Here is a 24,995-nt window from a genome sequence, read left to right on the forward strand (position 1 = left end):
GAATATAATTTTATATTATTTTATACTACTGGCGTCGGGTATATGAACTGCACTACAGAGTTAGGTGAGCTACTCAGGTTTTGAAGGGGTAAAGGGCCTGACCATCATCATCAGAGTCAGTGGAGCGAATTTGGTACACTAATTCAGAAGGAAGTGAGCAGGTGGTTGGAGCCCATCCTGGGAGACGTCCTCTGATAGACAGCTTTGCCACAGGGTACTTAAGCCACCTCTCCCATGAGACCCTGTGCCACCGTATGCAGATGTGGTTTAATTTTGAACTGACTCAGAATTAATTTTTTTGCTGTCCTGAAACAGAGCATTTTAAAAATTTCTTTGTCGTATTGTTAGTTTGTTTAATTTCAAGCTCTTGTCCAGCTTAGAATGAAAAGAGATGTTGGCACAGTGGACCTTTCAGCAGAACAGCAACACCCGATTTCACCTAGCCCTAGTTCTGAAGTAATACAGGGGTATTACTTAGGGTGTGTGTGTGGAGGGAGGTCTTCGTTTTTTTAAATATGGCCACAGAGACATTTTATTCTGATAGTCACACATCTCTCCAAGAGCAAACTGAGCCAAATGTCCAGCTTTGTATGAACGTTATTAAAAACACACCCTTTTTCATGAGTTACCTGCTTTTTCTACAGTGCGCATGTCGGGTCTTGCACTGACAATTTAAAGACTCTACATGTTGCTGTGATGATTTTGTGCCATTTTAGTGATAGAAACTCCCCAGCTGCAATGTCCATGTCTACCAGAGAGTGCTAATAAATATTAAGCAGGTAGCATCTTAGAATCATTGGCTTATTATCAAATTTAGGGGAAAAAATAGAGAAAGAAACCAGATTCTCAGTGGTTTCAGTATGCAGCAGAAAAAAAGGGATCTGAGAATATACATGTCCTAACAAGAGGAAACATAGGTGAAACTCCTAGTAACAACAATTCTATGTAAAAAGAAATATGCAATATCAGCCAAGACATTTTTATGGTTTCTAAGAATACACCATAGAGTTTTGCAGAGACATTTGTTTGTGCATCAGGTTATACCTGCAAGCAGTTCAGCATGTGCTGCTGTATACCCAGGGCCAAACAGTGTTTATTAGGTACAGTTACATCAGAACAGCCTTGCTGAAGCTAATTGAGGTCGATGGATTTGCATGGGTATGACTCAGAGAAGAATTTGAAAATTGAGCTTCTTAGCAAAAAGCATGTACATGTAAATATTGGTTCCAGCTGTGGAGGCCTGTTCTCTCTTACTACTCACTTTCTTCTACAGCTGCTCATGAAGCCAAGAGGTCACAAGTAAGTGTAATACACAGGAACTACACGCCCTTGGTGGCAGTCAACCAAAAGATAAGAATGCAAGAAGTCCTTATCACATTACCTCCAAGGATAGAGAACACAGAGGAGTGAATTTCAAAGACATGTCAGGAGCAAAAATATGGTCAGATAAGGAGCATAAAATTTCTGAAGTGGAAGGCCACGAAGCTAACAGCATTTTAGTTCCAGAAAGACCCAAGTTATCAACTTGTGTTGATAATGTCAGGCAATCCAGCAGCTCAGCCTTCGGCAAGCACAGGCAGGAGGCAGCAGTCCCAGGCACAATAACACTGCAGCGAAGTTCCTGCATTAGGCAGTGCATTGTTTTCCATCAATAAAGGCCTTTCACAGCAACCTGAAACACAAAGGCCAATTGGCTGAGCAAGAAGTCAATATCCTGGGTAGAAAGGAGCCTGAATTGGCAAGTACTCAAGCAGATAATATCACCGACATGAACTTGGGAACTAGATCTACTGTTTTGCATGAGTGTAATCAAGCAATCTTTATTTTCCCCAGGGCACAAACCAAAAGAGCATTAACTGTCACGTAAGTGTCTGAAGCAACTTCTTTAGCAGATGCCATATTTCCATTGCCAGTCATTGAACGTACCTTGAAGGCCAGCAGTGGAATAGAATAGAGAGAACAGAGCAAAAATCATCCTATGTAGAAGCTGTGAGGATCACATTTCTTGGTTAAGTAGCTTATATGGAGTTCTTCCTCTGAAACGTCAGACGGGATAGATTCTGTATTTTCTCTGGTCATCCAGTCAAGTGAGGTTAGTCCAGTCAGTTAGAAATAAATCCTTCTAAGGGAAAGAATATCCATAGGCTGACAACCTCCTGCTAATGGAAATTACTTCAATTAACAATATACGCTTAAAGCTCTTCTAGGGATCCATCCTCCTCTTCAGGTTCTAGCAGGCCTCATGGTGGGACCACGGTCTAGACAGCTGTCCGAGCAAGGCCCTGGCCCATTTCTGTTGTGGGGGACATGGGCAGTGTGGAGGTGCAAACATTTGCTTCAAGTCAAATATGAAACAAAATTCTTGATTGAATACTCATTGTCTTCTGCATCATTATTGACTATTTTATCATCTCCACTATTGATAAGATTAAACCACTGCTGAGATTTCATTTATGCCTTACGCTTTAAAGACTCCTCCTTATTTCACATTGCCTGCAAGCCATGGGCTGTTCTGTGGTGTCCCTGGTTTCTCCAAGCAGTTTGCTATCCTTTATAGAAAATACAGCAATTGCTATTTCCTACTTTTCCTAGTTATTACATACTGTTTTGCTCAATTTACCACAGATCCAGGATGGCCTTTTCTCCAAAATTACCTTCCTTGCCTCTAGAATTATGGATTCTTGCCCATCTAAAATTTTTCTTCTTAAAGAATTCCCATTTTTTCATATTTTCTGCTTGCAATATGCAGAATCTGCCATCTGATTTCACACATTTTCCTCTGTAAGGAAAAACGAGACCTTGTGAATCACTTGTTTTATGTATTATTGATTGGGACTAACCTTTCCCTGCCTATATTATATTTAATTTGGCAGTGATCACCTAAACAGCTCCTAGTATTCAGTCTGCTAATTAACCATTATCCATCATAATAAAGTCTAAAATAGAAGTATGTTATGTTTGGTTTGATGACTTTGTACTAGAAGACAATAATTTATAGTTTTTAGAACTTCCTTATACAGACTACCTAAGATGCCATTCTCTAATTTCAGATTGGGAATATCGCATAAAATAAAAGTTTTGCTTTCAATTTATTGTAGAAAGGATCCTGATGAGTGGCTTGATATATTGGATTTGTGGTCTGTAACAGATGCCAAAGAGTGCTCCGTTTTGGAATGTGTTAACCATGTGTGTGATCCGTGTTAACTCATGGATTGGTGTGCTTTCAAAATTTAGAATTAACGGTAATTCTAAATTATGTTGCAGGCAATGGCCTTAAAATAGATTGTCTCAGTTTCATCTTCTTTACTCACTCTGTTTTTTCTGAGAAGACAATTTTTAACAGTCTGCTTATATAAACAGTTGCATTAGATTTCAGGAATGCTAATATTCATTCTGCAGGAATCTCCCTCCATTTTCTCTTGCTTCTTACATAGACCTCTAATTTCAGCATGTAACCAGCTGAAATGTTTCTTCACTTTCTATTCTTTGTCATTTTGATCTTCCTGATGCAAATCAGTTTGAATTCATAGTGCATCTGATGGCCACAGACTGACCCCTTACATTTTCACCTTGTGTCCTGGATATTCTCTTGGGTCTTCGCCTGAGAAAGCTGTCACACCTGCCTATAATTAAGCATTTGGGAAAGCTGTTAGTTTCCGCTTATTCTACAAGGAAACTGGGATCAGACTGTTGATCCTAAAATGGGTGATTATAGAAGAATTTCCTTGTGTAGAATTGAATTGAAGGATTGTCCTTGTTTTGTATGGTCCTCAGATACCACTCTGTTGTACTGCCATTGTTTTCATAGGATTTTCGCTGTAGTTGAAAAAGTAATCCAATGTTTTCTAAGCTAACTACAATTTGGAGGTAATCATGTTAACCAGATAGACCAGACAGATAGTTTTAGAAACCTGTCTCGGGCTGAATTAAGAAAGTGAGACTGGATATCACGTATCCTTCATACTCATTCAGTAGGAGGTGTAGGCCTCAGAAGTGGAAAATGTTTGTGAGATGAACAGTCCCTTTGAGTTCAATTACTGGATTCTGCGATGGCACCGGGGAATATGCAGGTTGGTTACTACCAATTTAACTTTGCAGTTGCTTATGTGGCACATCAGAAAACGTTCCATTCCATATTCGGCAGAGGTTTTGGCTCTGCGAAAGGACAATTTTCATACAAACATTTCAGGACATACCCTTGAAACAATATTCTCAGGTCACTATTCTCAATTAAAAACCCACCGATGAGATCTGAACAAGGCAAAAGAAATTTGTAGTCTACTGTCTTTCTCTGACAAGGGTTACAGCCTATTGACTGAACTGTAAGTTGTTTTCCTTTGCCTTAGATTCTGTCCCTTTAAACTCATTGCTTAAACTTTTCCCAGTAACATGGGACCTATCATTTACACAGGAGGATACCTTTTTTTTTTTTTTTTTTTTTTTTTTTTTTTTTTTTACAGAAAGTTGCATGTGATTTCAGGAGAGCAGTTCAGTGAATTATGCTTTCAATTTCGGAAATTTGATTTAGGGTGCTCCTTGTCTTATTTATGGCCTCAGCTTAGTGGCTAAATGCATAGACCATATACTTAGGAGGTTCATTTTAGCCGTCAGTTAGGAAACTGGTGCCTCAGCTGGAGCAGTCAGCTTTGCAGACCCAGACTGCGTATTTTCCAACTGGGTTTGCAGACCAAGCCTTAAAATTAGTGCTCTGAAACTCACATTAGCTTTTGGTGAAGCTGTACACCAAAAGCAAGACCTGAAGCCCACTAGACGGATTAGAAAGATCAGATTTATAGCTTGCCTACTGCCTGAGAAATGTTTCAGGATGCAAAATAAAATGGGAATTTGCAGACACAGGTTTTCCTTAAATACTTAAATGACACTAATTCCTCTTTTCATACAAAGTTGTGCACCTATGCACATTGTCAGCTGACCAACACGGCTGTAAGTTTGGGGTATTGTACTTTCAGAAAACTGCAGAGTCAGTGCATTTGTTTACTGTGTGAAGTATGCATAAAAGTTGTAGGCAACAGAAAAAAAGCAGGGAAGAGTCAGTTTTTCTGTGTTTGCATAATTGCCTGTTCCCTCACTCACTCGCAAACAAGTGTCTATGGTAGTTTTTAAGCGTCTTGCAAATTACAAGTGAGCTGTCACATCTTGCGTGAAATGGTTAAAATTTATGAAGTCTTATAATTGATGCGGTTTTCCTTAATTCACTTATTTACATTGTTCAGTATGTTTATTATGTGCACTATTTTAACTAATTGTGTGTTCATGGCACAATCAGAGACTCCGCCCTGGAATAAATATGTTGAGTAAGTATCTTCGCTGGTTCACAGCTGCCCTGTCCTTATCTTGTCCTTCCTCTGTCATTTGTTACATTCTTCTTTTCATCTTGTTTGCTGTTGTCTAATTTCTTTCCAGTAATACTGAACATAGTATCTGTCCTGACAAAATGGTTTGCCAGGCTTTTGTTGCTTGTGAAAACTCCCTTATTAAGTAAACTAATAAGTTTTAGTCTACCAAGCTCATGTTTATTGCTAAAGGCACCTGCTATGCTACATCTGAATGAAACCATATATGATCAGAGCTCCCTTTGAAACTGGCCTGCTTTCCACAGTTCCCATGCAAGAGATTTGGCGGTGGACACATTAGAAAAAGCTGATGGACCTTAAGTTGAATTATTTCAAAAAATACACCCAGGACGTACTTGTTTCTGTCCTTAAACTAAAACTTACTGAAAGCAAAAGTTCCATTTGGACTGAGCACATAATGAAAAGTGTTCCTCTGTAGTCATTGGTAGAGATGCTTTATGAGCAATCACAAAATTGTTTGGGAACACTTTTATCAGGTCTTGTCTCTCCAACTTGTCAAACACTCAGAAAAAATAGCAAAGATTTCATTCAAATTTCCTTTTTTATTCCCAAAATAACTTTTAAAAGGGGCTATTAGGCTTTAGAAAGTCCATTTCATTTCTTTAACTTGCTTTAAAATATTTCTTTTAGAAGCAGATACCAGATGCACACACTTATCAACCTACAGTGCATTAAACAATTATTTTGGCTCATTGAACCAATCAGAACACACTTTTTATTTTTGACTGACATACGATAAACACAGCCATCTGCTGCTCCATAGCCTGGTGGTTGGTCTACTCAAGGCTCTAAGGAAAGACAGCAAAATGCCCTTATTTTAGGTTTCATAAGATCATGCAGGGTACATCTTCTAGGCCATAAATGACTAATTATAGACAGGACTGAACCAAATATTTCATCTGATCACAATAATGTCTTAATCCCAAGATATTTCATGTATTTCTGTATAGTATACTGCCCTCAAGTATGTCTGTGACTTTTCTGTTCCCCTGACGTTGTCCTTTTCTTACTGAAAACTGTCACACAGTACCATACCCATGATGTGTGCAGCTGAAATGTGGACTTCTCATCCATGTGAGTCAAGATTTGGTCATGGGGCCTCGGCTTGGGAATTCAAATGTTCTGGAGGAAAACATCGAAGTGCTTGTTGTGTCTTCCTTAGGCAAAGGAAATGTGGATAATGTTGTCAGTGCACCGGAGAGGACATGCAAGAAAGTTAAACAGAAATGTAACCGAAATCATGCAGCACGGAGGAAACCCTTGGCCTTTCATGTTTCCCCTTCTCCTGCTTCCCCTCATACCTCTCAGCTTTTCTCCTCAAACTCAGAGAATGAAATCAAAGGCAGGTACTTTTGAGGAGCAAAATAACCCAGTGAACTTTAATTCAAATTAATTAATATTGGATTTGGAAAAGATAAACTTAATCCATTTTGTTCTAATGTCCCAGAGCCTTATAAAGGATACAAGAGCAACACAGTATAGATATTTGTCCTACATCCTCCTTTAAAAACAGAGTAAGTGCTTACCATAAAAAAAACCACAACAATTCAACCTACTCCCACTAAAAGAATTAAAAAAAAAAAAAAAAGACTTCTCTTAAAGAAACTGTTCAGTTACTGGAGGACTTTGCCCCATCCATTTAGAATTAGATGATGATTATACAATCAATTAAACCATCTGACATGCTGAATAAATACAAGTACTTTATCATTTTAATGAGCTTATGTACCTTTTTTTTTTTTTTAGTTCTTTGCATGTGTTTTCTACATGTATTACTGAATACACATGCTCAGAGAGACTGTCACTTGGGTGACCTATATTTGGATTATCACAGCAAAACTAAAGTTGGATAGTGAAAGGTTGGATACAAGGTAATGCTTAGGTGTATAGTCAAAATGGAAGTGTGAGAAACATTTTAGGCCCATTGTTGCACAAGAAAAGAGTCCTGCTAAAAAGAGTCCTGCTATTCTGCATTTTATGACAAAGCATATTGAGGCCATATAATATGTCTAATTAGCTCTACTGTGTGACATGAAGGCATGAGGGCCATTACCGGTAAGTGTGCCCAGTTGCAGACCAAAGGAACACAACTAAGAGAAAATGCTTTCTTTTTAGGCATAATGAAGTTCTTCAATATATTAACACCTTTAATTGCTTACACCTTTTGGTTTTGCCAGGAAGGAATCCAAACAGTTATGAGGAGTTTTAGTGATGTCACCATTATAGATTATGATATTTAATGATAGCCTAAACAGGAAACTCAAGCTAGTGTTTCCAGTGAAATTCATAGCATTACATATTATGACATTTTTGCATTATGGGATTTTGACTTTTTTTTTATGTGGCAGACTCACAAGAAGGAGAACTCCTCTTTGGTATCAACTGCATCTTCATTTGGGGAAAAGTGGTAGGGAATGCCAGTGGTGGATAGTAAACGTCTATTATTTTTAAGATATGGCCTAGAATACCTAGTCCCATTGAGTTACCTGTCTCAGGTATAAACAAAAGAGGTGATGTGTGCCCTGAAGGATGTCTCTGATGGTGTTTAGAGAGCCGTGTATGAATACAAATCTGAACACCATAACTCAACACATTACTGTCCTCCACAGAGAATTTGCCAAATTTTATTATAGGTGTCATCCTTATTGCAAAGGATAAGATGTATGTTCTGTCCAATATTGTTCATAGTGAAGAAGCTGTTGGCAATAACTTACTGTGCTATGGGGGAAAAAAAAAAACAACAAAAAAACACCCTTATGTCTTTCTTACTATCAAGCAGGTCAAAATTACTACATAGAGTATTGGGAGGGCTGCATTGATTTCCTGATTTTTAGTGGGGGCATTGTACTGTTGCTTGATTCTGAAATTGGTGTGATTTACCACAGACAGTGAAACACAGGGGAATTTGCAGAAAGAATACCCATTTTAGCTGATAAAACCAAGTTATAACAATTTTTAACCTGCTGCCCATTGAAATGTCCCGAACAGGAAAGGCTGAGAGGTATGAATGGAATGAACATCTTCCTTTAAATAAGAAAAATAATAAGGATTGCTGCATAATTCATTCCTCTTTCATTGACAGTTGCAGACAGTACTTCGAAAGTCCCATAGCATAGCTTATCAACATAGTATTCATGCTTGACTTAAATGAGTGAGAATTCATCAGGACACTCCCTGCAGCGAAACTCAGTTTCACTCTGTGGCAGTCATGAGCGCTTTCCCATTTCTGATGTGTTCCTTGGTCCACACATGAAGCTGCTCATCCACAGTCCAGTGCTGCAGCCATAACTCTCATGAGCAACCCCAACGAAACGCGTAGGAGCGTCTCATGCAAGTAGGATTGGGACCGACATGAATAAGCTGAGCTAGCTTCTGCTGTTTCTTCCATTAACTGCTAATGCTCTTGCTTATCTTGGTCACTTTATTCCCCAGGTACACTTTCACTGGCATTTACACTTTTGAGTCTTTGATAAAAATATTGGCGAGAGGATTTTGCCTGACAGAATTCACCTTCCTTCGAGATCCATGGAACTGGCTGGATTTCAGTGTTATTGTTATGGCGTAAGTAGCACTCCATTATATTTTTCAAGACTGTGATGAGCAGTAGAACGTCTTAAAAAATTGCCTGGCTGTTCAGTTTTTCCCTTCAAGTTGTATTGGAAATGAGAAAATGCTGAAGTATGTTAGGATGGTTTTCCTGAGCGGTTTTAGAGCAAGCAGTCAGAAATTCCTGATTCTGTTCTAGATCTCTCAATTCACCAGACTGTTTTGGAGAAATTACTTAATCTCTCTGTGCTCCACTAGAGCTGCTTGTGAAATATTTGTAATAATGCTTGGCTATGTAATGTAGGTTTGGGAGTCTTCATTAAGCGGGCTGTAAGACCTCGGATAGAAAATCTTATAAGTGTGTGACTTTATCACCCATGTATCAGAATCTCTGTGTATACCCTATCCACCATAACACTTACCACCAAAGCCACTCTGGTGTTCCATTTAAGGTTTGGGCTCACTTTTGAACATAGCAACTAGAAAATAGCAACTAGCCTAACTCATCTCAGATCAACTATGCATTAACAAACAAGTTTTAGTTAGTAAATAGTAAAAATAATGACTGTACCACATTCACATTCATCTAAGAAATGTACTGGAATACGACCATATAATAGGACATTCAAATAGGGAGTGAGAAGTCGGAAGATGTGTATCTGAGCTGTGGAGAGAGACGAGCTAGAAACCTCACAGGGAGGAGTGTAGGATACAACTATACTTCGGGGTTTGCAGTCATCTCAAGGCCAACCTTGACTTCACAAACCTTTTCTATCCTGAAAATAATTAATATTTTACTTCTATAAGGAATTAATTTAAAGGCTTCTGAAATTTGCTTCATATCTTGGGAATAGAAATATGGCCCTGGCAAAATATTCCCCTCCAGCTCTGTACTTCTATTCAGACTACTAGAGTTCACTCAGGACATTTGGGGTTCTGGTGCCGTGAAAGAGCTGATGGAGTTGTGGCATCTAGACAGCTAAAAATACACCAGCGTAGGGGAGGTGTCAGCTTGTGGATGACGTGGGGTGAGTCCAGGCTCTGGCCAAAGGCAGATGTCTGACTGTGTCAGTATTTCCCGCTGAGCTAAAAGTCCAGATTCTCTTTATGGTCAAAGAAGGGAGAAAAGCACTTCAGGAGCACACCTCATGTCATCTTGAAGTGGAAGCCAACAGCCACACTTGGTTCAAACACTACTAAGGGCCGCTGAAGTTAGTAGAAGACTCTGATAGGGTGCAGGGATTAGGACTAATGATCTTAGCGGTGTTTCTCAGAGGAATAGCAAAAAGATGCATAAAACCTGTGTGGACTTCAACAGGGAGACTCCCATTTATTTTAATAGGCTTTGGATCAAAGCCAGCCCTAAGGCCAGATCCTGGTATCTGTTACTACATTCCTATGGATTTTGCTGAAATGACATCTGGCTGTCATGAAAAGAATTTTAAAAAATGCAGTGCAGTTGGGGAGGTGCTTTTGGAGGTCAGTGCACAGTAGGTATTTTTCTTAGTTAACTTTCCTTAAGTTGTGCTAAATACGATTCTTCTACAACATTTAGAGACAGAACAAAACAATACAAAGAGTTACAAGCCTGATCTACCCCTGTCCTTGAGATAGATAGTAAGATCAGGGTACTATAGCTCAGCTGCTTGTGAGTTAGTACATGATGAAGGAGTTCATTTGCAGGTGTCTGAATTTGTCGTGACAAGGAGACCTTCTGTGCATGGGTTCCTGCTGTTCAGAAGGCAAAAGGCCTTTGATAGTAAGGCAGGAATGAACAGAGACAAGCACAAGATAAGCAATAATTTGCAGCCTTGACAATGGAGCTGCTCTTCCGAGCTGAGAAGCTGAGGGTGGCCCCACCCTGCCTTGCAGAAGTCCTCTGAGAGTGTCTCATCTACTGCCGCTGAAACTCATCTCTGAGCAGGCAGTGCAGGACAAGCTCTGGATATCCCTTAAGTTCTGCTCAGACGGTCCCTGTGGGTTTGGGGCTTAGAGAGCTAGAAACGTGAAGGTTTGCACAGAGCTTGCAGTGGACAATTGCCCATAAGTGAATTTCACTCCCAGGAGGTGGGAACCAGGATTTAGCTCCCAGGGGTTGTGGGATCACAGCTCTTTTTGCTATTCTGATTCTACTAAAAATAAATTGGAGGTCAGTTCTCCGACCCTAGGATTCATAAAGCCTTCCCTGAAGCTTGTTTAATGAGAGGCTTGGGTCTCTGTATGTTGTTTCCCAGCTACATTTCAATTTTCTGTCCAAATGATTTTTCATCTCTTAGAAGGTCTCAAAAACAGGAAGGGCCTGCAACTGAGAAGAATACACCTTCTCAGAATCAAATTACTGTAGTGGCTGCGTTCTTCAGAATTGGCATCCTTTCCTGTTGTTTTGTATTTTAAGGCATATTATATTAACATTTTTTTATCAAATATGTTTTTGAGACAGTTAAGGAGTTTAGCTGGAATGGAGGGGAAAAGATTATACATTTAGCCAGTTGCAAGTAATTCCTTGAGCTCACAGACAGCACTGAGGGAGTTAAAAGTGGCTGCAATTTGATCTTCATACGTACAAGGAATCATGCTTGCCAAGTATGTAGCTAGCAGATAGTACAAAGGATTGGCTAATGGACTCTATTCTGATATGGTTTATCCTTCATATAAATCCAATTTGCAAGTAATTTAAAGTAAGATCGAGTATCCAGGTAGCTCTGCTGTTGTCTTTGCTTGTAGCTAGTGTGATACTTGTGGTATTTCCACATCTGGAAATAAAGACATTATGAGGGTTCAAAATGGGCTGGAGAGCCTGATAAGGGGACATGAGGTTTAACTGGACGGAGGGTTTTAAGCCACGAGACATTTGATTCTTTTGCTGATGGGTGTTATAGTGAAATGACCATCGTTTGCTTTAGAGTTACTGTAAAATAACTTCTTACCTCCTCTTTTGATCAGAAACTGCACAGATTGTGTGGGTGACAGCCACAGGGAATAGCTTTTAATAGCTCATAACAGAGTAAGCGGTGTCTCCAAGGCTTTTCTCCCATACCTTGCTAGCACGCTATTTCTTAGCCATGGCTTGCGACGCTCCTTGTGGTCATGGATGGGTTCAAGGGAAGCTGTGAAACTGTCCACATTTCGATCACGGTTTCTCAGACAAGCAAACCCTTTCCAGAACAGACAAGGCAGTGGTAGCTATAACTCTGGGTTACAAAAGGAAACTGAGATGCAAAAGCAGTTAAAGACAATAAGCATTTTCCTGGCTAACAGGAGAACTTGTACATGACAATTCAGGTTGCTTCTTGCTCCCTGATATAGAGGAACTGAGCTCCTGCAGTTCCATCTGAGAAATGACCGAAGTAAATCTTAGTTGACTATCGTGAACAAACAGGAGTAGCAGTTGCATTTTCACATTCTTATTTACATGTTAATAACATGTTTTTACAAGTCTGTAGTCAGCAAAACCACATTCACATGCTGATGCTTCTCTCCAAATTGTTTTGGTCACTCTTGCATGCTGCAGAAGAGTTTGGGAGAGAACGGTTGTGTGAACATAGGGAGGAATTAGCAAATAGCCAAATCTCTTTGCCCAGATTCCCCTATGGGACCATGAAGAGGAGAAGCAATATTGCTATTCCAGACCATAATCTGGATTAGCAGATATGGAGATGATGTTTTTTCCTCCCTCAGAGGCCTTTGCAGAAAGCCCACTTAAGCAGGCTTTGTAAAAAAAACAGGTGAGTTTTGTCCTTAACATGCAAAAACAAATGCCTCAAAGAAGTAGAATATATAAATTTAACAGCAGTATGAAAGAGCCCAAGACTTGTTTTGTCCAAAAGATATAGTGGTGACTATGCTGTTTACTGTATACTATCTTGGAGGAAATAATTTTCTAAAGCAATGACAAAAGCAGACTTGTTCCATAACTGACTCTCCTGGCCATGTTTTGCTCTGCTGTTGCACAGGTCTCTGTGATGACAAAATGGCCAAGGTAGTGAAGAGCTGGCATTGGTATTTTAATCATAAATAGTCTGTAGTAGGATTGCAATTATATTCATTCAAAAGCCATCTTCTGGCAGCAGAAGGGTGTGGATTTGATGTACAAAACAAATCAAATTTGAAGTATCTCTTGAAAACAAGGTCTGCTATACCACACAGTACAGCATTGTACATGAAATAGCCCAGTAGAAATATTTGCACTGATATTTCCCCATATTGTCCTGTATGTGATTTGTAGAAGCTGTTATGACAAAATTATTTGGGTATTTGAAGCTTTCTTTTTAAGAGCAGCAAAATAATTCTTAATATTTCCAATGATGTGAAGAATTTTTGTTAAACTACATGATCGTAAAATGCTTATAGTATTTATTGCTGAGCAGCATAACAAAGTCCACCTGGTAGCTTTAAAGAATTGATGCCTATTAGATAAGTTGAATAGTTCAAGAAACTTTTGAAATAATGTATACTATGAAAAGCCCAGGACAAATGGCATCAAAGAACAGCCTGAAAAGTGGATGCACCTTTCATTCAGATGCATTCACTCCTGCTATGTATGAATGCATTCTTCATTCAGTCAAGTCTCGTACTCTATTGTGTAATTCCAAATAACTGTGACTTAATTCTACAGGTATGTAGGAGAATTTGTGAATGTAGGCAGTGTTTCACCTCTTCGGACTTTCAGGGTATTGAGAGCTTTAAAAACTATTTCAGTAATCCCAGGTAAGAAGCCCTGATCCTTACGTATTGGCTCTCAGCTACAAGTGATTCTTTCTCTGTCTCTCTTTGTCCCCTTGACTGTTGTTTTTTGCTGGTGTTTTGTCATTGTCTGTGTGTGACTTTCCCTTGTTACAGATACATAACTGAATTTGTGGACCTGGGCAATGTCTCAGCCTTACGAACGTTCAGAGTACTTCGGGCGCTGAAAACAATCTCAGTCATTTCAGGTGAAAATCAGGTTAAACACTCCGGCTGCAGTTAAAGCCTACATGCCATTTCCAGTAGTAAACACAGTGAATCCAAATGACTTAACCATAGATACTGATCGGGAAATGGAGGAATGTAGGGAATGTGACCTGTCAATAGAATACATTTTTCATATGTTTTCCAATACTGTTTTTGTGGGCCAAAGGAATTAGAGTGCTTCCAAAATTACCGACCTCGATAAAACAAGTTCTGCTGTATAAACTCTGTATACAGCGGATCATGAATCACATGCATAAAGTACTCATGCATGAACCGTATGAAAATGGCAATGAAATTCTATTAAAATTTGCAGATATTGATTTTAAAAATGGAAGGCTAAACGGCCTCAAAATGTTTTAAGAGTTTCAGAGCATGTCAATAGAGGCATCTAGATCTGTGCTATGAGCTGAGACCGGCTCAAGACTGAAAGCACAAATAGCCTAGTTTATCTGATGTTTACCCATTTACATGAGATAGAAAGACTGCTTAATTTCTGACCCTCAAGAGATCAGGAAAAGTTTCATCATTGATTTTAGTAGATTCAGCGTTTCACAACTCATTTTACCTCCGGGGGATATGTAAGGGATCCCCCCTCCCAAAAAATCAGTGTTTTTGTTACAGGCCTGTTAGTGAATGAAGCTTTTTTCTCATAGCTTTTGATAGAATTTATTTCTGTTTTGTAAAATAATAAATAATATTTCCTACTTAATAATTTATGCAGAGATGAGTCCATTCAGGACTAACTGTATGGCAATACATTCTTGCCAAGTGTTGTCTATGGACAGGTCTCATTCAGCCTCAGTGTTTAACATCTCCAACCTGCATGGCAAGGTAGAGAAGATAGCAAAAACCGTGCATGGTAGATCCTATTGGTGATAATCCTGAACAGATGTTGGCAATTACATGTCAAAAATACTCTTAACATTGAGAAAACTACTCAGAATCTCATGCGCAGCTATGTAAGGTTAGAAAGGTTTTTCCACTCATCAAATTATGAACATCTGCCCTATAACATGAATCTAAACAAATGCCACAGCATAAACTTTTAGGGGTGTGTTTTAGTACTAATCACCAACACTCATACAGATTTTAAGCAGGAAATGAGAATTCTGGAGATGAGATGTTAAGAAAAGTGAGGAAAACATCTTTGTAGATACAGGGCTTTACAACCTTATTCCAACAGTAAAGTAACAGAAACCAGTGAAATAACTCAAAGAGCAAGGTGCTTTTTAGTGCAAGTGTGTGTCAAAATATACCCCTTAAGGAATACTTTAAGATGATCAGTCATTAGGTCTGGTATTTCTGGAAATCAGTTCTTATCCTTAACTTTTCTTCTTCTTTTTTTTTTAAATCAATTAGCAGGGGAGATTTTGTTAAATTTTCTGTAACTGGATTTCCACTGTGAAACTGTTTTTGCTTGGGAAAACCTTAGATGAGCTGCAAGTTCAGCATGGATTTACAGATCATGTGGGACAGTAGCAGCTAAACAGGAAAAGAATTTCTTGGCTTCCTTTGCTAGTGATTTGAAGACTAACTTGGAGGGACAGCTGTCTCCAGGGGACACCTTTCACTTTCCATCTTGTCTCAATCTTGACATTCTTTAAAGAAAAGCCTGTCAATTTTGCTGAGTTATATATAGTCATTTTCTGATGTTCTCTATCATAGTTGGAGCTGAAGCATATTTTACATCAGTAAACTGTAGCTGTTTTGTAGTGAAAAAAGGGAGCATAGAGATTCAGGAGAATTTTATTTAAAATAGATCCAAACTTTTCAGTGATGCTAAACACCTAGTTGTTTTATTTGTTGTTTAAAAGAAAGGGAAAGTATTATTTATTAGTGTGATACATAGTAATTCACATTCTCTATCTTTCTCTGTGATTGAATATTGGATTGGTTTTCTGATAGCTGCATTTTTAGGTAGTAGTAACTAAATTATTTGCTGACATAACTGCAGGAAGATATGCTAATAGAAAATCTGGTTCTTAGATTTCTTTGTCAAGATTACCTGTGTCTTGAGTATGCTTGAATTATAGATGTGGAGAGAAACAAATTGCTAGGGATAGTATAGGTGCATGTAAAACACAGCTATGTTTCTTCTTTTTTATGTTAGCAGATAATTTCAGAGGGGTTGGTTCATTTTTCAGTTAGGCATATATTTAAAAAAAAAATTGGGCATGATGTGGTGTCTATTTGGAGCTCAGCCTAAGTTTTTAATGATGGCGTAGACTTATGCTGGAATAAAATATTCCACAATAGACTTAGAAGCATAAAGATGATGAACACTAATATCTTCCATGAGATTTTTGTGTTGAAAGGCTGGAGTGAGGGGAATAGGGTTGTTTATTATTTCCTCTGTTATATCTTAGAGGAAGAATGCTGAAATGTTTTTTCTCTTTGGCAAATATCTAAGCTTTTCCTCTATAAATTGATCATACTTTTCTATCAGGTAGTTACGTTTGCACAAACATACTTGGACTCAGCATGCTCAGTGAAATTGCTTACCGAAAGTAACGGGCCAAGTCCTCGGTGGTGTAAGGCTTCAGTCCAGCAAAGCACTTAGGGGCTGGTTTTCAAAGGCATTCTGCTTCACTTGAAATCAATGAGTTTCACTATTGACTCCAGAGGGAGTCAGCAAAGCTTACAATTAATGCTTTTAAAAATCTCACCTACTCTTAATGCCTAGCTTTAAGTGTACAAGTAGGGCCAGGGACATTTAGGGGACACAGAATCACAGGACTTTAAAAGATCACCCAAAGTCTTAAGAGTCTGCATCCCTGGTCCAAGACAACATTCAGTATAACTCAAACCTGGCCTGATATTTATTGCCTAGCTTCTCCTAAAAATCCTTCAAAGTCATCTTCCTAAGAAGTCTGTTCCAGTGCTTCCTTATTTTTGCCAATAAATAGCTTATCCGGGGAGGAGGGATTCAGAACCAGATTCAGAAACCCAAACTTTAGTATCTACCTGAAAGCCACGTGTTTCCTGGTCAGAGATTTGGCTGCCGGCACGCTGGCATCTCCTGCTCCACATGGATTGCTTGCCTGTGGGTCCTGTCTCTGAATCCAGCCCCTCCTGTCCAGCCCACTTTCCCTTGGTACAACATCAGCTCGTTATTTTTTACCCTACAGCCACAGTGCAGGATGGCAGGACAGCGCATTACTGCCGGTGGCAGCCTTTAACGTGCCTGAGGACCATCATGGATCCCCTCAATTTTATCTTGTCTGTACTAAACAGCCCCAGTTCCTTATGTCCTTCCCAGCCACTCATGATATCAGGGATAACATGCTGTGTACAGTAGCTGGGTATTTGTCTTGCACCAGAGGGTGTTCCTCCAGAGTCGTTAAAAGAAAAGTGGTTTTAATTTCTTCATGTCCCTTATGTTCAGGTGCTTAGAAGTAGGTAACATTTTCTGTATGTAGGCATAAAACCCTTAACTGTCGGTGATTTTATTTATTAATTAGCATCTTGCATATTGCCATGGCAACTGGATTCAGGCTCTTTTAATCTAGATGGGAACCACAGTATTCTGTCAGCTGTAGGACAACTCCATAAAATCACTCATTTGTCTCTCACTAATGGCTTATCCAAACCCTAGTGGAGTTGATAGGAACTTTTCCTGTGACCAGAGAGGGTCTCGAATCATAGTTTATCTGCATGGAAATCACCAATTTTTTGTAATAACTAATAACTCAAGTAATTTAAAGCCCCAAGATAACCCCTCCACCTCCCACTCCCCCAAAAAGCCTGCAAAATGTAGACCACAATGGTTGTCAGGATTTTGTAAAGTGCCCTTATCCAGACAAGCTCTGCTGCTCTTTCTAGAACAGGCGTGCACATCACAAACGTCTCACAGAAAATGACAGGATACAGGCAAAAGGTGACCTCATAGAAAATTGGGCCAAGGCACTTTGGGGCCTGATCCAGCTCCCGTTTAAGTCAGAGTGAGTCTAAAGGCTATAAATAGCACTGTGAATGTTATCCAGTACTTTACTGATAGCCAGAGCAGAGCTCAGAGCCCAAGAATTAAGACTGTGTGGAGGAGATTGACCCCTGTCCACTGCTTGAATCTCACTGAAGTCCCCCTGCAGAGAGATGAATTCCATCCTTTTGGTGGGCAAATCACTTCCTCAAAAAGCGGCTAGCCAGAGGTGAGAAGTACCTGACATGTTGATGTCTTCCTTGGAGACTAGCCTGACAATCACATTTCCATGGAAAGATCTACAGAAATGCTGACAATCATTCAAGTTTGCCAACACAGTATTAAACTTTTAGCTGCTACATGTGGGACACAAAATACTTTCATCAAAAGTGAATACTCTTGTCCGTTCAGGTGACTCCCACAGACATTTTTAAGAGACACGCGCATCTTCAGGAGAAGGACTAGGTTAAGTATGGACAATCATGGTGCAAGTCACACTCTGTTTTTGTTTTTGCTTTCTCTCCTCGCTCTTTTCCAGACTGTGCATGACAGTGTCTGATGTTCTGTAGGTGATTGCCAACATCTGGTATGGATGCCATACTGAATTATGCTAATATTTTCTTACATCTCATAGGAGGAATGGATGGTGTTGTGGGATCTTGCCATTTCTCATTGTTTGGTGTTGCTTGCATTTTCTGTGGTTTCTGATTTGCATTTGAAAACTGATTATTTGATTAACCTCCAATGTTCAAAGCTATTAACTTCTACCAGTATTAACAAGAATGTTTGGGGCAAATCCTTCTTGCTTTCTGCAGCTGTCAGGCGAATTACACAACCTTCATTCCACTGATTTTAGATGATCTGGTGTTGCTCATGTCAGGCAAGCAGGATTTGGCCCAGAAGTGCAGAAAGAATTCAGTGATTCAGGAAAAGACTATTGATTACTCCGTAAGGAGTAATCTACAGACCCATTGTCATTGATGGATGTTGACTTCACTCAGCTTTGGATCAGCTCCTCAGTTTTTGCTGCATGCTGCCTGGTTTGATGTTTGACTTGCGAGAATTAAATAAATACTTTTAATGCCCCATAAATAGTACTGTCTATTAAGCTATATTGCAGTGCTCTCACTGGCATTATTTCAAAGGAGGATTATTTATCTGGAAGATTTAACAGTGCTCTAAATTTGAATACATCTAGCACTGCTTTTACAAAACATGGAGATTGGCTCAGAGAAATGCAGAGCACCTGCAAGAGGTTCTGAGTGTCCTTGTTTCCCCCTAGCCCTTCCAATTACCAGGTCCAGAAAGTTTAAGTGAATGGTGATTTAAGCACTTTACTTAGCAATTAATTGTGCTAAGCAACCCATGGATGTCACTTCACTTTCTGGGCGCGTTTTCTTTTTAAAGTGTGAGAAAAAAATACAGTTAGTCTGTAAATATACCACTCCCTAAACGATATTCCTGGAAAGTTGCAACAAAGCTCCGGAAGACAGAGTAAGAGTTATTTATAAGTGATCTTTAATTACAGCAGTTGTATTATTGAGGCGTTCTCTTCCTAAATAATTCAGAACTCTGTGTGTGTGTGTGTGCATACACACACACACACACACACACACATATTTATGTACATATATGTGTGTGTGTGTGCGTGTATATATATATATATATATATATATATGTAAAGTAAAGTAGAAAGCCCTCTCATAAAAATAAATATATTTGATACCTGCAAGGAATGAACTTGTAAAACTAATCACATAGCATTACTATTCTATTTAAAATCCCAGTTAAGTAAATTGAGGGAAAAAAAGTTTCATGAAATGACCTTGAAATTAACAATATTTGGACCTGATTTTGAGAACAAGTAGTCTTTGCCTGTTACTAGGATTTTGCAGGTCCTGCTTTCTAATATTATCCTCATTCACATTAGGACTCTCATTGTCCTTGCTAATGTGAGTAAGTGTTTGAAAGATTATTTTTTTAAAATTTATCCTAAGGAGGAAAGGAAAACTCACGAACCTACAATGTGATATGACTTTTGGTATGTACAGAGTGTCTGGCAAACTGTGGTCTATCCTAGTGAGTGTACTTAAGTGATACAAATACAGGGTCTAAGCTTATATTTATATTACAAGAAATGGATGTTCTGCAGAGATTTCACAGAGGTTACTAAAGTGGAAGAATCTGTGCTTTGGCTGTTTTCCTTTAAAAGACTTGATTTACAGTCACACTTCCCAAGTTTCACCAGCTCCAGTGAAGAAACGTGTATGTTCAAAGGACAGCCAAAGATGGGTTTCATACAAAACATCTAAGAATATTACAGGAGAAAAGAATCCCATTGCATTTATAAATAATATGCGTTTTTTCCTGCCCCATTATTTATTAATTTAAGATCAGTCTGTCCTAAAGGTCTTTTTACTGGATTAGAGAGAGACCCAGGGAAGTCCTTCAGAGCTGGGCTACAGTTAAAACTAGTTTCACTTCAGGTCTAAAGTTCACCCAAGACCAGATTATCAGAAGAGCCATGCTCCCATCAAAATAGGCATCAAAACAGGTAGCTGCCTTTTCAGATGAACTCAACAAGTTCAAAGCAGGCCTTTATCTAGGTACGTGAACAGGAACTGGCCTCCTTTGTAAAATCTGTTTCTGAGGAGGAGCGCTAATGTCATAAAAATCCAGCTCTTGCCTCATGTTTGTGCTACAGTATTTTTTGCTCTGTTTTTGTGTAGAGCAGGAACTTGTCTAGCCTCTTCATCTTTACCAGGCCTCAGACTAGCTTTAAAGAGGCAAAGAGAGTTCAGTGGAGAAAGAGGACTATCCCCCCTGGGTGGTTCAGTACCACCTGGTTGAACGGCCACTCTATAGCCATTAATATCAGCTACAGGTTAACTTAAAGGCAATGCCCTCTGTGGGAGTATTTTAGGCTGCTGGACTCGGGGACTAATGGGCCTATCGGCCATTCTAGAGCACATCCTCCTTTAAGATACTGTGATTTCCCTTGCCTTTATCAACAGATTTTTAAGCAAGAGCAAAAACACGTTTTACCATCCTATAGCTCCTCAAATACCATTTTATATTATTTTAAATTATAGAGCACTAGCTCAGCCTTTGTGGATGCCAAACTCTTGGGGTGACATTCCAGGGAACTAAGGTCTAATGTATATGATCATATTCAGTGAGCAAATTAACACATTTCTGAGTATTGGCCGGGAGAGTTCCTCCTGTTTTCTCTTTGGATTTTCTTTTTTCTTTTTTTTTTTTCCATTTAACTCAATTTCTCTTATTGCTGCCATACTGGTGACACTGATGATCAGAAGCACTGATTACTACTTATTGGGTATTAATTAAATACAAATAGTAAAGAAACAGCAAATTGCTACCAGTGTGCAACTGATGTTAATCTCCTACTAGAGCATGCAAGTTGAGAAGGGTATTTTGGAAAAGAGCAGTTTTTGTCATATTCACATAGTGTTCAGTCAGCTCAAATAGTGCTGATCTCCAGGAATGTTTCAAAAGCAAGCAATATCTTTTGAGAAAACAGAATCATTTATTTCTATATATTTATAGGATAATAAACTGAAGTTAGTGTTATGGGGCAAAATACTAGTGGAATTACACAGAAGGGGCTAATTTGTGTGACCTAAGCCTTCTTTTTTTTGTAATAAGATGATTTGTCTGCATTGGCAGCATATCATAACCTGATTAACCTTGCCCAGGTATTGCTGGATCCTCAGGTTATTTTACTCAAATAGTTTCCACTGGGTTTATTTGACTGCCCATATTATTTGGCTTATTTCTAAGCCCAAATTCCTGTTGCCCTAAGCAAATGAATAGAAGGCAGTGGTTTTAGTCACATGAGGACAGTGAGCAGGATTTGGTCCTAAAGTATATGAAATAATCAGACAATAAATAACACTTCCATTCCTTTTCATCTATTTATGTGGGGGATAAAGCTATCAGAATCACCTGAATGATTTAAAACTAATTCACCTTCTCAAAAGCCAATGGGATTTAGGTTTTATAGGTATATTTACTGCAGCTCCATGAAAATATAACAGATCTTTTTGTATTTTCTTTAGCCATGATTAATTTTGCTTCTCACTGTTACTCCATCTGATTCTTTCCCTCCATTTTAAAAGAAGTTTTTATTTAAAAGTAATAGTAAGAGTCTTTGTCCAAACAAAATTAGGCCAAGCTAAATGTTCATAGGAGCCACTTGTCTCTTGTTTCTGTTGTCGAATTACAAACGTATTAGAAACCTTTCTGATTTTACCTTCTATGCAGATTTTCCTCATGAAAAGTAGCTAACTGAAAACTTGTTTTAGCGTCTAAGTCTATAAACTCTTGGCTTTTATTTCCCTAGGACTGAAGACCATTGTAGGTGCACTTATCCAGTCTGTTAAGAAACTTGCTGATGTGATGATCCTGACCGTTTTCTGCTTGAGTGTCTTTGCCCTCATAGGCCTCCAGCTCTTTATGGGCAATTTGCGACACAAGTGTGTCAGGGACTACACCCAGTTTAACTCTACCAATGGCACATTTTATTTGGATGGTAGGACGTGGAACAACTCGGATGACTTTCTTAGTGATCCAGGTAAACTCTTTTATTTATTCTTTTAAGTTTCTTGGGTTTTTTTGTTTGGTTGGTTTTTTTGTATTATATTGCTCAAAATCTGTATGCAAATCAGTGCTGCAAATACAGCGGTATATGACTACTCCCTCAGCACTGCTCTATTCACAGTGTTGGTGTGGTTTCAAATGATCTACAAGTAGCATTTTCTAATTTGTGTGGTGCCTTCATAATTCATGTCAAAAGTATATCTAAGACTTTGCTACAAATAGAATGAGGTCTTTATCACATCATCGACAATTTTGAGTTTTAGGGTGTCTCAGGACACTTTTCTTACAGCTCTCTTTCCCAAAATCAGGTGAGCACATGAAAATTTCAATTCTGCATGTGGGTCTGGTTTGCATGCTGTTCATTAAGTCACTATATAGCTCTTACGTTTTCCAGCAAAACTTTTAAACTTGAACTTGAAGTCTTAAAAAGCAAGTCAGAGCAATTTGGTGTTTATTAATTTGAAAAATCCAAGAGTATTTTTCTCATGCTATTAGGACCTTAAATGATTATGTGGATTGGGCCGTCCTACAATATCTGGTGTTCTGATGTTTATTATCAAAAAGCTTGTTTTCTAGGCGAAAGCAATTTTTAATACTCTGAAGTCTGCTATACTTTGAATTACAATGAAATAGGTTCTCTAAACTCATTTATTAACATTTAAACAAAAAGCCTTTCATGTAAATAAACTTCAAAATGTAAACAAGTAGCCCAGCTATTGTCTGGGGCTTGCTCCAAAACCCTCTGAGTCACCGGGAGATCCTCACCAACTGCAATGGACATTGACTCAAATCCTAAACAATTTAATGATGCTCTTGAGAGAAAGAAGCAGCCAGACGGATGTACCTTGCTGGGAACTTGTGATCAGTGATGACTTCTGGTATTTTATTAATTTTGAGAAGAAAAATGATCCACATAGTCACATCATTACCCAAAAAATTGTTTTGAGAGAAGTCACACAGAGTCAGGGGGTACATCTGCTCTGACAGTATGGATCCCTGAGTCCTCATGCTGGTATCTCTGACCATCTGCACTATAAAACCCACGGCTCTGATGAACTCCTGGCACGAGGTTACCTCCAACCCCTACTTGCTTCTCTGCTTTGTATACCTCTTCACCAGGTCTACAAGGTCCAGGGACTGGGCAAAGGGCAGTCCTGCAATTCCCCACTCTTGATTTCTGGCCTTTCTGCTCGGTCCTGCTCTCTGCAGTCCAAGGTAGCCTTGGAAGGAGTGACATTAGACAGGTTTCACTTGGAATAAGAAGCTCGATATTGATGTCTTCTGATGAAGAGCTTGTGGTGTGGTTGATACAGGGTTAAGGAAGGGCAGGTCACAAAGCTCCGGCTGAATGAGAGCCATTTTCAGGGCCAACTCTGACCGTCAGGTTATGCATCTCCCCAGTGCCTCTGTCTCGGAGATTCTTGCCAGCTGAAAGGGGAAAGAGTTAAGCACTCCGTGCCAGAGCTAACAAACCATGTTGGACCATGCTGGCCTGTGATACACGAGCTGATGTGTTTTCCCAACCATGTTCCCCATGCTTCCAGTTTCAAGATGAGTGTCGATGGAGCTAGTAAAGATATCTCTGCACCTGTGGTGGATTAAAGCACTTTGTGGATCCCCCACCCACAGATAACTGACGGCTGTTTGAGGTTCTTCTCTCCCTCTCTCACAGAGGCATTAAATGATACAGTAGTGATGGCTGGAAGTGCAAAGCCCTGAGGTAAAGTGAAAGGGATGAAATGGAGCTGTGAAGATAGTTGGCCCTCTGGGAACAGAAGTAGTGAAATGCACCACTGGGTAGTCTCTATAAGAATATCGTTAGTGTCGAGGCCAACTGCAGCATTGCTTTAACTGGGAGGAACTGTACAGCTGCTCCAGCATCGCATGAGCAAGTTTATTTGTGCTGGGCAAGGTGGGCTTGACTTGGGGAGGAGGAGATATTCCTACAAAACTGCCTGGTAAATCCAATAATGGTTAATATGATCATGGAAATAGACAAATCTCCTTGAGTGGTAACAAGTATATTACAAGAATAATCAATTTGGTGAGGTAATCGATTAAACTGAATTAGAGTTTGACCATGAGGTATTAATAGCAAGTAATAATAATATCAATGACTGGTTTTGTGTTTTCATAATATCTGAAAATAAAGACATCGTGTATTATGGCAAATAGAAGTCAATTACAGCGGGTGGGCAAGAATGATTTAAATAGTTCAAGCCCTGAGTCAGTGCAGAAGGCCACTGAAGAATAAGACGAAAAGTAGATTTATAGGAAAAATGTACTGACATCTGAATAAGAAGAATGAAGTGGTCCTAGAAAAGCTGGAGAAGGTGGCTCAGCAATTAGGCTAGGGAGAACAGTATTGAGTAGAATTTTCATTTAATTTTGACTATTGCACTAACGCAATTCAGAAATGGAGCGACTGGTTCATTTTGTAACTAGATGGGATAGTACTTTATATTTCATTCTGCATAAGTATTATGGTGAAATGAAGTGACTGTTTAACACAGAAGTACTGACCACAATTTAATAACAGTCCAAATTTCAAGTGCTGGAGGGAATTAAGCAATGCATACAGTTAA

General features: G+C 39.1%; 1 protein-coding gene across 2 annotated transcripts in view; it reads left to right on the plus strand.

Annotated features, from left to right (window-relative positions):
- Positions 1-5,230: 5,230 nt before the first annotated feature.
- LOC112981268 (sodium channel protein type 5 subunit alpha-like) overlaps positions 5,231-24,995 on the plus strand; it is a 164,994-nt gene continuing 145,229 nt past the window's right edge. For both annotated transcript variants that reach the window (XM_064505711.1, XM_064505712.1), the window contains exons 1-4: positions 5,231-5,315; positions 8,808-8,936; positions 13,761-13,852; positions 22,154-22,384. In XM_064505711.1, coding sequence (XP_064361781.1) covers positions 5,236-5,315; positions 8,808-8,936; positions 13,761-13,852; positions 22,154-22,384 — 532 coding nt within the window. In that variant the 5' untranslated portion in view covers positions 5,231-5,235. The remainder of the gene's footprint in view (positions 5,316-8,807; positions 8,937-13,760; positions 13,853-22,153; positions 22,385-24,995) is intronic.

The sequence above is a fragment of the Dromaius novaehollandiae genome, chromosome 2 (assembly GCF_036370855.1).
Source record: "Dromaius novaehollandiae isolate bDroNov1 chromosome 2, bDroNov1.hap1, whole genome shotgun sequence".
NCBI classification, from domain to species: Eukaryota; Metazoa; Chordata; class Aves; order Casuariiformes; family Dromaiidae; genus Dromaius; species Dromaius novaehollandiae.